Source organism: Anolis carolinensis, unplaced genomic scaffold (assembly GCF_035594765.1).
Source record: "Anolis carolinensis isolate JA03-04 unplaced genomic scaffold, rAnoCar3.1.pri scaffold_11, whole genome shotgun sequence".
NCBI classification, from domain to species: Eukaryota; Metazoa; Chordata; class Lepidosauria; order Squamata; family Dactyloidae; genus Anolis; species Anolis carolinensis.
In genome coordinates this window covers 15,139,180-15,153,768 of record NW_026943822.1, presented here as the reverse complement: position 1 = coordinate 15,153,768, position 14,589 = coordinate 15,139,180, and the positions used below count along the sequence as shown (strand labels likewise).

The following is a 14,589-nucleotide window of genomic DNA, read 5'->3' as shown; positions in this document are numbered from 1 at the left end:
GATAAAAACAATTATTCCTCTCCCTCTAATTAGGATTTTATTTTTATTTTATTTTTGTTGTATGAACGTAGAGGCATGGATGAGTGGTTGTGCTGCCAAATTTAGTGTTTCTGGGATGTGTGGTTTTGTTGTTTTGTCCTAGGCTGAAATTTCATTACCTATATATATATATCATTCTATTATTATTCTATTATTATTGTAGTATATTATTATAATATTACTATTATATTATTATTATATTATTCATTATTCATGACTACATTAAAACTATAATAGAGAGAAATCAGCGTGGAAACTGCAAGAAGTACCATAGATTGTTGTACATGGAAATAATGGTAGTAAATAGTTTTTGATTTATTAAATACAGTTATATATTACAATTATATATTTTTGTTACTTAAACTATATATATAGTGAAATTATGGTTTTTTTCTCGAAGTGACACACCACCCAAGTCATGCTAGGTTTTTTGGTGAATTTTGACACACCAAGTGCAAAAGGTTGCCCATCATTGTCCTATAAGGTTCAATTTAGTGTGCATCTGTACTATAGAATGAATGCAGTTAGATACTGCTATGGAATCATAAAGGTTGTAGTTTTACAAGTTCTTTATCCCTCCTTGCTGAAGAATGCTGGAACCTCACCAAACTACACATCCCAAGATGTCATCAATAGCACTGAGCCAGGCAGCTAGAATGGTTCTAAGCTTTATTAATTCTACAATTCTTGTATGCCTCAGGTCTAGGTCATTTTAAGGGGGATATTTTCCCTTACCATCCTGTCCATCTAAGTGTTTCATACAATTATCACTAGATGCCTCTCGTTGAACTCAGTCATTCACAAGATGGTGTCCTCGCAACATATGGCATGAACCAGAATAGGAAATTTAGTCCCGTCCAGGCACCCATGAAATCATGCCAAAGACACCTGGCCTCCAAGAACTTATCTCAGATTCTCTGAGAATATATTGTTTGTCTATTTTTCACTCCATGTGTTCTCAGGCCTAATCGAGTTTCCCAAGAACACTCCTCATTGGCCCAAGGCCTTTTCTCAAGGGAACTGGAACTTTTCCTTTCTCCTGTTGCCTGGGAATGAGCACAGGAATCCACAACATCAGTCTCATCTGCCTGCAACTCTCTTCAATCAGTCACAGACTCCTCACTTTGAAACCCATCATCCCCTTCATTCTCTGACTCGTTATCAGAAAAATACTCTGCCGCTTGCTGAACTATAACAATAAGCATGCCCTCTAAACCTTTATTCAAGTCATTAATAAAGGTGTTAAACAGTACTGGGCCCAAAACTGAATCCTGCGGCAGCTGACTAGTCACTTTTTTCCAGAATGGAGAGAAACCATTGATGAAACGTGCATTTCAATGGCATTTGTCTGTCAGGAGAGGCATCTAGCAGTCATAATTTGAAAATATTTGCTCCATACTTTCAAGTGGTAAAAGTTTCATTAATGGGCAGCTCCTGGCTGCAGAGATATAGCCATTTCATATAGGGTCCGTCTTTTTGAAACAACCTGTATATTCCATAATAGTAGTTATCCATTGTTATACCTTCCAGCTTACACTGTATGTACGGCACTGCTATGCCCCTTGCATGACTTCAGATCAGAAGAAGCTGAAATGGAAATGGTCTACAGAGGGGTTTCAGTTTTACATTTCTCTATTCAGGGGCGGTTCAACCGCGAGGCAAACTAGGCAGTTGCCTGTGGCACCAACAGGCAATAGAAGCGCCGCTTCTCTGCTCCCCAAAGAGGCGAACGCCTTCCTTCTCGCCCCTTCCTCAAGGCCAAGTCTCCGGGCTGCCTGGCCATGTTCCAGAAGCATTCTCTCCTGACGTTTCACCCACATCTATGGCAGGCATCCTCAGAGGTTCTGAGGTCTGTTGGAAGCTAGGTAAGTGGGGTTTATATATCTGTGGAAAATCCAGGGTGGGAGAAAGAGCTCTTGTCTGTTTGAAGCTAGTGTGAATGTTGCAATTGGCCAGCTTGATTAGCATTTAATGGCCTTGCAGATTCAAAGCCTGGCTGCTTCCTCCCTGGGGGCATCCTTGGTTGGGAGGTGTTAGCTGGCCCTGATTGTTTCCTGTCTGGATTTCTCCTGTTTTCAGAGTGTTGTTCTTTATTTAGGCTTTTCCTTAATCCCTCCTTATTATCCAACATTTTATTTTTCAATGATTGGTTTGTGGGGGGGGAGCGCCAAAAATCTGTTCACCTATACTTGAAAATTACCTTGGGCTAGCCCTGCCTCTATTCTATATCTTTTAATCATGGGAATTGCCTTCGTCCCGTTTAGTGCCTCTGTTATTCTTCTCCCAAGCTCTTCTAGATGCGCAGTATCTTTTTGATCTCTGTAGTCCATTTTGCTAAGTAACTCCTTGCAATTTACTTAAGACTTTGAGTCCTACATCCATGAGAACTTTCCAAGTTCCAACTTTCTCCCCCGTTTTCTGTCCAATTAGGATGTCAGTGTGACATTTGCGGTAATCTTCCCGGCTTGTCTAAAAATTATTTAGTTTATACACAGCACTTTCCAGTATTTCTCAACTGCAAATCCACCAGTGCATATTTCCATACTCTGCTTTTCAGTAATTAAACTCTATTTCAAGTTGACTTTTGCTTTGCTTACTTTATCTCATTGGGCAATCATTTTTCTGGAACATGGTAAAATAAATCTAAACTACTGTTCTTGCAAGAGTAAACTAAACAATATTTAATAGCTCACTGTTTCCTTAAGTTATACTTACACAACGGAGAGAAGTAAATTGAGAAAGAAGAACACGTCTATTATCCAAAGAATGGGTTAAGGGTGAAAGTCATGACTCCCTTCATCCATTCAATGTTCCAAGATTTGGATGGACTTTCAATGCAAAGCAATCCTGAGGCTCCATCTACATTGCCATATACTGTATATACTTGAGTATAAGCCTAGTTTTTCAGCCCTTTTTTTAAGACTGAAAACCCCCCCTCGGCTTATCACAATGCATTGAAAACATTGACTACAAAAATGCGTTGGATAATTCAGAACATTGGATAAGTGAGACTGTACTGTATTATTATTATCCCATTGTGCCACCACGGCCCCTTTATTATTATGCTGCATTAATATGAATACTCAGATTGTCCTTCTGCATTTTAATTTACTAACATGCTGTCTTGCAATCACTACATGGGAAATTGGTGTTGTGCCATTGCATATTGACTTTTACACCAAAGATATGATGTTTGGGGAGATAGATTCTGAATATTTTCAAATTCCTAAGTGAATATGACTTGCCCAAAGGTCACCCAGTGGCTTTTCAAGATTGGAGCTTGATACCTCTGAAACACATTTTCCAGCCAAAATGCCCTTAGTGACAATGCGGATAAATGATGCCATTGCTTTTTTGCACTATTTGCATGAGAGAACACTGTACCTTTTACTGTCTGTTCACTCCATAAAGTGGGGAAGGTTTTAAAGGAGCGTTGTCCGGTCAGCTGCAATGTTCTAGCATTCAGAGTAAGAAGGAACGGCAATGAGTAGTTGCTTCCGCATCGCACCAGGCCTGCCATCTTCACGGTTCCAGAAACAAAGCACTCAGCTCTTGATGTTGGCTCAATCGCCCTGTAGGTTGGAAAGTTTAAATAGAATAAGTCAGTATATTCAATGCATATTACAGTGAAGACAGAAGTAGGGGCCCACATAGGTCTCCAAAGTAAAATAAGTCTGTACAGAAAGGAGGTGCCCTTCTTGGTCCAAAATCATAACAGAGCATTAGATTTTGGGAGGATTTGGCCACTTCACCCTCATTCCAGGAGCAGAACGACAAAGCCACAGCATTCAAGACTCATTCCTCCAAAACAACATTGGCCAATGGAGCCATGACAGGAAAGGAGATTCCACCTGAACTTTTGGAAGAACATCCTGATCGTAAGAGCTGTTCAACAGTGGAACTCTCTGCCTCCGAGTCTGTTGGAAGCTCCTTCCTTGGAGGCTTATAAACAAAGGCTGGATGGCATCTGTTGGGTGTGCTTTCATTGTGCTTTCCTTGCCTGGTAGGGGGTTGGACTGGATGGCCTTTGGGATCTTTTCCAACTCTAGGTAAAGGTTAAAGGTTTTCCCTTGACATTAAGTCTAGTTGTGTCTGACTCTGGATGTTGGTGCTCTAAGCCAAAGAGCCGGCATTGTCCGTAGACACCTCCCAGGTCATGAAGCCGGCATGACTGCATGGAGCTCCAACTCTAGGTTTTTATTATCCTATTCCAGAAGCAAACGATGGAGAAAACTGGTAAGACAAGTACCTTTGGTGTCTCCTTCTATGACTGATCTCTTCCATTACAATAGGACCTCATGCATCAATAATTTATCCACAAAGTCTGGATGAATTGGACCTCTTGGAAACCTGACATATGATGAATGCACCTACGGGAGATTTATTCAAACGGTCCGTCAGCTGCTTAGAAGTAATAGGACTGGAGCATAGATGGGGAGGGAAGATTTCCAGGAATTCCCAGTAGGAATTTGCTTGGAGGGGTGATTAATGTGAAACCGGAAGCAGCCCGGTTTCATGGCTTTGCCAGACCATAGATTCAGCCTGCGTTGAGATACATTTCTAATTACAAACAAATTGGACACATGGCTTGCAGCAAAAATGGGACTGGGTTTTAATTTTAAAGGTCAGCCTCGTTATTTAATTTTCTTCAGACTATCAAAAATGTGGAAACTCTTACAATGCAAAGCCATAGTATGAATAAGGAATTATTTATTCATACCAGACAAGAGTGTTGCGGTTCCCTACACCCACCTCCTTTTTGGACACATGTCTCAATTTTCGGAGCAAAAGGAGGGAGGGGGAGAAGGAAGACAAGAGAGAAAAATAGTGAGTGAGAATTATGAAGCAACGAACCACTGGAATGGCTTGAAGAGAAGCCTATACATAGCTGGCAAAAGACCCAATTGGAAAAATTATTCTATCCATACTACTACATCACTCCCGCCTGGGAGCCCATTAAGGTCACAGATGTCATAAAGGCCATTTTCAGCCGCGACGTCATTTTTATTTCCGCACCGATTCAAAGATCTGACAGGTAGGAAGACAAAGGCCAGGTGTGCTATTGCAACCAACAAGATGATTTGTAGAAAAACATTTGAGCTGGGCATAAAGCCACATCTGACAAAAGTGGAGATTGCTAGCCTACATAAATTTTTAGAAGGATTTGCTTTACATCAGGTCAAAAGGGAAATAAATTGTTACCCAGGCCCAATCCACCTGAAGCTGCCTTGGTCTTGTCCCTCATCATAGAACCAAATGAAATGAGACATGATGAGCCTTACAGATATATGGCTTTAATAAGCCGCCGAGGACGTGCACTTCTTTCTCCAGTGGCTCAAATGCCTTGGAACAGGACTGATTAACATGAGATGCCTAACTTATATTAGGAGTCGCCAGTGGCGCAGCGTGTTAAAGTGCTGAACTGCTGAACTTGCTGACCAAAAGGTCCCAGGTTCAAATCCTGGGAGCGAACTGAGCGCCCGCTGTTAGCCCCAGCTTCTGCCAACCTAGCAGTTCGAAAACATGCAAATGTGAGTAGATCAATAGGTACCGCTCCAGTGGGAAGGTAAAGGTGCCAGCCACATGACCTTGGAGGTGTCTATGGACAACTCTGGCTCTTCAGCTTAGAAATGGAGATGAGCACCAACCCCCAGAGTCGGACACAACTGGACTTAATATCAGGGGAAAACCTTTACCTTAACTTATATTAAGGAGGATCTTGTTAGTTCTGAGTCATCTCTACGGACTAGATGGGAGAGTCTGTCATTTTCAGTTCCGCTTAATTAGAGATTCATTTTCAAGCACTTAAATCTCTTTTTCCAAAATGGGGAGATATTATTTTGGACACTTCCAGGGAGATGTTATTTGGACCTCCATCTCCTTTATTCATTCACCTGCTATTCTGAGACAAGGACAGAGACTTGGAAGGGGAAAGAGCCCAGTTCTAAACTCTTAAAGTATATCAGGCTCAGGCTCAGACACACACTTTGAAGAAAAACCCGTGAAAAACTAACCTGAGGTTGGTGTCCTTAGGAGTTTGCTCTGTCCCCCATGAAGCACACCAGGGCAGCCCCAAGGGACCGCCTGCTTAGTGACCTTCACGTTTGCAGCTTGCTGGCGAAGGGGAGGAGGGCAGGTTTTGGAGGTCTATAAATAAACTCCATGTGATCCGAAAGGCACATTCCATTTGGCACTGACGGCATGGAGACTGGAGCAGCAACACATCCCAGGACCTACTGGAAGGCTGCCCACAGGCCTGCGTTTCCAAGTCTCCTTGCCATGAATGACAGGGCAACCTGGGCCACAGAGCATTAAGGATTGGTCTAGACAGAGGTCAGAATATCACCTTTAAAAAACAATGTGTTGTGTAGCTAGGAAGGAAAATCCTATAATGTGACATGTCTTTCACGTTCTTATGTCGATGTGAATCTCAAATGTAGGTTTCCCAGAATCCAGCTGCTTTCAGCAATGACAAGGTCTGCCTCTCACTCCATTAAGAGATTAATTTAGATGGGACAGAAGCTTTCAGTTATGGTGAATGCCTGAGAAATCTGTATAAAGACCAAGTAGCCACAGTCAGAACAGACCACGGAACAACAGACTGGTTCCAGATTGGGAAAGGAGTGCGGCAGGGCTGTATACTATCGCCCTACCTATTCAACTTGTACGCAGAACACATCATGCGACGTGCGAGTCTTGACGAATCCAAGGCTGGAGTTAAAATTGCTGGAAGAAACATTAACAACCTTAGGTATGCAGATAATACCACTCTGATGGCTGAAAGTGAGGAAGAGCTGAGGAGCCTTATCACCAAAGTGAAAGAAGAAAGTGCAAAAGCCGGGCTGCAGTTAAACATCAAGAAAACCAAGATCATGGCAACCAGACCGATTGACAACTGGCAAATAGAGGGAGAAAACGTGGAGGCAGTGACAGACTTTATATTTCTAGGTGCGAAGATCACTGCAGATGTGGACTGCAGCCAGGAAATCAGAAAACATCTACTTCTTGGGAGGAGAGCAATGGCCAACCTCGATAAAATACTGAAAAGCAGAGACATCACACTGGCAACGAAGGTCCGCATAGTGAAAGCAATGGTATTCCCCATAGTAACCTATGGCTGCGAGAGCTGGACCATAAGGAAGGCTGAGCGAAGGAAGAGAGACGCTTTTGAACTCTGGTGCTGGAGGAAAATCCTGAGAGTGCCTTGGACCACAAGAAGATCCAACCAGTCCATCCTCCAGGAAATCATGCCCGAATGCTCACTGGAGAGAAGGATATTAGAGGCAAAGTTGAAGTATTTTGGCAACATCATGAGAAGACAGGAAAGCTTGGAGAAGATCATGATGCTGGGGAAAATGGAAGGAAAAAGGAAGAGAGGACGACCAAGGGAGAGATGGATGGATGGTATCCTTGAAGTTACTGGCTCGACCTTGAAGGAACTGGGGGCGGTGACGGCCGACAGGGAGCTCTGGCGTGGACTGGTCCATGAGGTCACAAAGAGTCGAAAACGACTGAACGAGTGAGATGACTACGACGAATGACTGTATTTACAAATTTAGCACCAAAATATCACGATGAATTGAAAATATTGACTACAAAAATGTGTTGGATAATCCAGAATGTTGGATAAGCGAATGTTGGATAAGTGAGACTCTACTGTACTTATTTTAACAAGACTTTTTTTTTCAAAATTGGGGTAAACTGGTTATCTTTGTGAGTCAACACTAATGGTTAACCATCTGCAGGCCCCACTGATTGCAGTGGAAAATAGACTTGTTGTGCCGAATTGTGCCTTCTTGAGGAAAACTATAGAAGGTAGAGGCGTACTCAAGAGACCCCGTGAACCACCATCCAACCCAAATATTTTTAAATACCCCTTTTGCTTCCTTTGAATGCTTAGAACATATTGGCTGTGTTTATTTAGACTAATCCAGACCTTCTGAATCGTGGATTTTTGCACCGTCTTACTTCTGAGTCAATATGAAATGAAATTCTTGTGGTAGGATTGCTCATGTAAACAAGTTGATTTGGGATGCTGTACAAGGGCCATTGTGGTGGAGCAACTAAGTATTGGATGATGAATCTGAAGACCAAGGTTTGACTCCTTGCTCAGACATGGAAACCCACCGGATGCTCTTGGGCAAGTCCTACTCTCCAAGTCTCAATGGAAGGTAAAGGCAATCCCTTCTGAACAAATCTTTGAAAATTATAATGCAAATAGATTGACTGAAATAAAAAGTTGGCATCTACTAAGCCCTCTCTTCTGGAGGAGAGGCAGACTCTCTGCTTCAGGTTAAATGAACAAACATCATGATCTTATTTTGTTGGTAACAGGATTATCTATCTTAGTGTTTCTCAACCTGTGGGTCCCCAGAAGTTTTGGCTTTCAACTCCCAGAAATCCTAACAGCTGGTAAACCCGTGGGATTTCTGGGAGTTGTAGGCCAAAACACCTGGGGACCCACAGATTGAGAACCACTGATTTATCTGAATATATACACGATGGTTCTGATAGTTATCTGGCTTGGGAAATGGCTGGAGGGATCTTGGCCACAGTCCCCTTTCTCAAGGGATTCTGTAAACTAGGACATGAAAAAATGGCTGTCTTTAAGTTAGATTTTGATACATATATTAAAAACAATGTATACACTTCATATAAGGAATTGACACAGTACATAGTATATACAAAATAGTTATACAAAATCATCAAATTGATACATTTTATTAAAGGGTAAGACTTAATAATTTGCAGGGTACTGCTGCTGCTAAATCCATTCAGGAACCTCTAAAGCTTTGGCATTTTGGAAAAGATTTTAATAAAATGGAACAAAAATCATATTATTTGCTTGATGTCTCTTGGTGAACTATAAATCTTTTGAAGGGGGTTATCATGGCGTGATAATACTTCATAACAGAAGCCTTAATACGAACCACTATTAAATCTGGGTTTATGAGTCCCCTTGGGGAGATAGGGCGGAATACAATTATTATTATTATTATTATTATTATTATTATTATTATTATTATTATTATTATTATTATTGTGGCCCCATCTACACTGCCATATAATCCAGTTTCTGAATCCAGGTTATCTATACAGGGATATGGTTACGTTCTACAAGAAGTGCATTTCGTGCATTACTCAGCAACAAAACCCTTAAAGAAGAATTAGATTGATTCAGAGAGGGAAAGTCATGAAGGAGTTGCAAGCCAAGATCATGGCCAGAACAAGACATAGCAAGAATCTCAACTATTTCACATTTACAGGTCCCCATAGCATTACCAAAAGTATGTGCAAGGCTATAAAAATCAAAACGTAGTGAGTATGTTATTTATATAAAGAAGAGCCGAGGAGCTGCTCCAAGTAGTCAGTATCTATCTTTACATTTTAAATATACTAAACTTACCAGGTTGTATGAAACTGTGACCTTTATTTCCTGTGCTGGTCTATGACCGAAATAAATGATTTGATTCGATTTGCTCCTAGTATTGTTATATCAGAATTTTCACTTATCTTCATCTTTGGTTTGATGGAGTAAAAGGCTGGATTAATCTACACTGTTCTATAATCCACATCAAGGCAGTTAATCCACATTCTGAAACTGGATTATAGGGTTTTGGATAGATCAAGCCAGAGAAAGAGATAAAGAGGCTGAGTGTACACTGCCCTATAATCCAATTTCTGAATCCAGATTATCGGCTTTAAACTGGATTATATGAATCTACACTGCCATATAGTCCAGTTCAAAGCAGATAATCTGGATTTTAATGGCTGTGTAGACCCAGGGTCCTTCTACACTGATAAATAATAAAAATTATCAAAGCAGATAATCCACATTGTCTGCTTTGAACTGGATTATATGAGTCTACACTGCCATTTAATCCAGTTCAAACCAGATAATCTGGATTTTAATGGCAGTGCAGATCCAGGGCCCTTCTACACTGCTAAATAATAAAAATGATCAAAGCCAATAATCCACATTGTCTGCTTTGAACTGGATTATATGAGTCTACACTGCCAGTTCAAAACATAATTCAATTCAAAGCAGACAATCTGGATTCAGAAGATGAATTATCCGACAGTGTAGATGAGGCCTGAGTAACTTCTCATAGAATCATAGAATCATAGAATAGTAGAGTTGGAAGAGACCTCATGGGCCATCTAGTCCAACCCCCCGCTAAGAAGCAGGAAATCGCATTCAAAGCACCCCCGACAGATGGCCATCCAGCCTTTGCTTAAAAGCCTCCAAAGAAGGAGCCTCCACCACAGTCCGGGGGAGAGAGTTCCACTGTCGAACAGCCCTCAACTCTTATATGTGTAACTTCTTTAAATATATAAATATGATAGGATCTTGTCGAAGCAATGGACCATTTTACCTCTACGTTTTAAGAAATTTATGTGTACAAAATGCAAAGAAGTGCAACATTTGGTTCATAAATTCCTAAACGAAGCATTACAAGTAAACTTTCCAAGAGCATATCTAACAAATGATACTCTAGCATCCTTAAACATTCTTCTCTTTATATTCCCTGAGTATCACACATATGTCAACATCGGTTCACACCTGGACAGCAGGCTGAAAGAAACCCGCAGATCACCTGGACGCTGTCTTCTATTTCTGATGAGATTTACTGTATTTCTATTAAAACGTTAGTGATTATTTCCAAATTTGCAACAGGAGCAAATTCTTTTCTTCTGCATACTTATTCGTTTAACGTCCCACAGTCCTCTCCCAGCCAAGGCATTTCGGAGTCCCTGAAGTCTTCTTACACACATTCTCAACCCAGCTACTCTGCATCGCTTTCCCTGAAACAAAACCGAATGTAAATTATCGACACACTTATTATTTCCAGATGCTCCAAGTCCTTGCTAGGCATCTCCATGAGCAAAGGCACCCAGAGATCTCCCTGCGCTGTGCATTCCAAATTTGGCACACAGGATGAAGTGGTGGATTATCTATTATTTTATTCCTTTACCTGATTTCCCCCCGGGAAATTATCATATAGTAAATCCTGGCTACTTTTCAGACCCCCAAAAACCTCATCAGGCCCATCTACACTACCAGATAATGCAATTTCATAATGCAATTTAACTCATACAATAGATACTCATACAATGCAGTTCAATGCATAAATTGCATTATGAAACTACATTATATGGCTTCAGGTCAGAAGTTCTAAGGGCCTTTCCACACAGCTATATAATCCAGAATATCAAGGCAGATACTCCATAATGAATCTCCACTACCAGATAGTCTGGGATAAACAGATAATCTGGGATCAGATCCTGGGATGTTAGGGGCAGTGTGCAAAGCACCTCCTATAATCCAATCAGATATTGTGGATTATCTGATCTGATAAACTGAATTATATGGCAGTGTAGAAGGAGCCCAGGTCTACATTGCTATATAATCCAGTTCAGAGCAGATAATATACATTTTAATTACAGTGTAGATACAGGCCCCTAATAAAAAATATCAAAGCAGATAATCCACATAGTCTGCTTTGAGCTGGATTATATGAGTTTACACTGTCATATAATCCAATTCAAAGCAGATAATCTGGATTTTATATGGCAGTGAAGAAGAAGGCCCAGCATAGGTTGCACATAGAAATGAAAAAGAGGGTTCTCTGGCCCCTTCTACACAGCTGTATAAAACCCAGATTATCTAGATTTCTGAGGATGCCTGCCATAGATGTGGGCAAAACATCAGGAGAGAATGCTTCTGGAACATGGCTATAAAGCCTGAAAAACTCACAGCAACCCAATGATTTTGACCATAAAAACCTTTGACAACACATCCAGATTATCTGCTTTGAACTGGATTATCTGGCAATGCAGACTCAGATAATCCAGTTTAAAGCAGATTATCTACCTTGATATTCTGGATTATATGGCAGTGCAGAAAGGCCCAATGATTTGTTTTTAAGTTTAGCACATTGGAAAGGAACAAACAAGAGAGGCAAAGCATCCCTCTGTCAGATGATTTCGTAAACTAGCCATGGCGCAAAGTTTTGTGGTTTCTGCTATTCCCAGTGAAAGCAGGTTTCTGGCTTTTGTTGTCATGCAAACTCACTCTTTCCAGCTGCTTCCTTACAGTCAAGTTTGGGGTGTGGTGACCGAAATGTCTCACGTCTCCTCTTTAGCCTTGTCTTCACCTTCCTGGTTTTACAGAAACGGGTCTGGCACGGTCTTCAGCAATGCTCCTATGCCATCCCTGTTCCTGTACAACAGAAACAGAGCTGCTTAGACACTGTGATTGTTTACATTTGACTTGGGATGTGGCGGATGCGTACTTTCCAGGGATCTCAGTGGGATGCAGAACACATAAGCAGAACATGATAATTTGGGAGTTGTTTGAGGAAGCATCATCCAAGGTTTAGATAATGACAGGTATCTTCATTCTGGAACATTTACAGCAAACATCCCTTCCTCAGCTGTTTTTAGTGACATAACCTTGTTTATATGAAGGCTTCAACTGGGATGCTACTTGCCCTCCGGGCAGCTTTTCCTTTTTAATTAAAACATCTTTGCTTCCTGTTGCTCACACTTGGCTATCCAAAATCGACACTCCGAAATGACAAGAGTTATCTTCCAACATGAGCAGAGTCCATCTGGGCCTTAGCGGTTCCTGGCAGCGTCTTGCGCAACGTGCCTTCCTCATGAATGTCTTATGCTGCCCTGGACATACTATGCGCAATGCTGCAGGAAAAGGGTTCAACAACCTTAAAACAACAACATTCAAAAAATGTATTGTCGAAGGCTTTCATGGCCAGAATCACTGGGTTGCTGTGAGTTTTTCAGACTATATAGCCATGTTCCAGCATCATTTTCTCCTAATGTTTCGCCTGCACCAGTGGCTACTAGAATCTTAAGGGGTTCTGTTGGCAGTGAAGCATTTATATACATATGTGTATATACAGTAGAATCTCACTTATCCAAGATAAACAGGCCAGCAGAAGCTTGGATATGCGGATATCTTGAATAATAAGGAGGGATTAAGGAAAAGCCTATTAAACATCAAATTAGGTTATGATTTTACAAATTAAGCACCAAAACATCATGTTATACAACAAATTTGACAGAAAAAGTAGTTCAATATGCAGTAATGTTATGTTGTAATTACTGTATTTACAAATTTAGCACCAAAATATCACGATATATTGAAAACATTGACTACAAAAATGCCTTGGATAATCCAGAAGCTTGGATAAGCGAGGCTTGGATAAGTGAGATTCTACTGTATATATAGGTAAAGGTTTTCCTCTGACATTAAGTCCACCCATGTCCGACTCTGGGAGTTGGTGCTTATCTCAATTTCTAAGCCAAAGAGCCAGCGTTGTCAGTAGACACCTCCAGGGTCATGTGGCCGGCATGACTGCATGGAGCGCCGTTACCTTCTCACCGGAGCAGTACCTATTGATCTACTCATATTTGCATGTTTTTGAACTGCTAGGTGGGCAGAAGCTGGGGCTAACAGCGGGTGCTCAGTCCGCTCCCCAGATTCAAACCTGCGACCTTTTGGTCTGCAAGTTCAGCAGCCCAGTGTTTTAACATGCTGCACCACCAGGGGCACACATATGGAAATGTCAGAGTAATGCGCACAGCGTAGCAGCAGATGAATGACGTCAGTGGAGCGTAGAACGAAGGAACGTCAGAGACGATGTTAAAAAGTATTTACAAAGTTTACTTGACAAGACAACCAGACTTGCAGACAATGGACATAAGACTTTCAATCTAGACAAAAAGCACAGATCTTCTCAGCAGGCAGAACAGAACTCATCTGATGCAATCAGCTATATACAAACACACTTGTAGTCTGGACACTCCTATCTGGCTCCAGCCACATATCCAAGGTCAATACAGCTTCTTACCAAATTAACTCTTTACACACTATAGCACTACCTGGATGATGCAATACATGCTAGACAGAAATTTCATTTAAACACTACCTATACACAAATCCCACATTAACAGGAAAGGAGCCTTCCGTGGTGCAGTGGGTTGCACCACTGAGCTGCTGAGCTTGCTGACCAAAAGGTTGGCGGTTCATATTCAGGGAGTAGAGTAAGCTCCTGCTATTAGCTCCAGCTTCTGCCAACCTAGCAGTTCGAAAACATGCAAATGTTAAGTAGATCAATAGGTACCGCTTCTGCGGGAAGTTAACAGTGCTCCAGGCAGTCATGCCAGCCACATGACCTTGGAGGTGTCTACAGACAACGCTAGCTCTTCGGCTTAGAAATGGAGATGAGCACCGATCCCCAGAGTCGGACACGACTGGACAAAGGATGCCTCCAGGCAACAGAGACCAGGCTACCTTTATGCCAGGCACAGGCAAACTTTGGCCCTCCAGGTGTTTTGGACTTCAACTCCCACCATTCCTGACAGCCGGCTGTTAGGAATGGTGGGAGTTGAAGTCCAAAACACCTGGAGGGCCAAAGTTTGCCCATACCTGCTCTATGCAGATACCCTCACTGACTGACTTTGCAGCTTCATGCCTACTCAATGTTCTTCGAACTTGTGAATTGCAACATTCACACTTGTTTTAAA

General features: G+C 41.6%; 1 protein-coding gene across 1 annotated transcript in view; it reads right to left on the bottom strand.

The window, feature by feature from the left end:
• Positions 1–6,183, bottom strand: part of LOC100559952 (NAD(P) transhydrogenase, mitochondrial) — a 49,854-nt gene extending 43,671 nt beyond the window's left edge. The window contains exons 1-2 of the mRNA XM_008120866.2: positions 6,054–6,183; positions 3,424–3,611 (exon numbers count right to left, since the gene is read on the bottom strand). Of these exons, the coding sequence (XP_008119073.1) occupies positions 3,424–3,559 (136 nt within the window). The 5' untranslated portion in view covers positions 3,560–3,611; positions 6,054–6,183. The remainder of the gene's footprint in view (positions 1–3,423; positions 3,612–6,053) is intronic.
• Between the last annotated feature and the right edge of the window lie 8,406 nt (positions 6,184–14,589).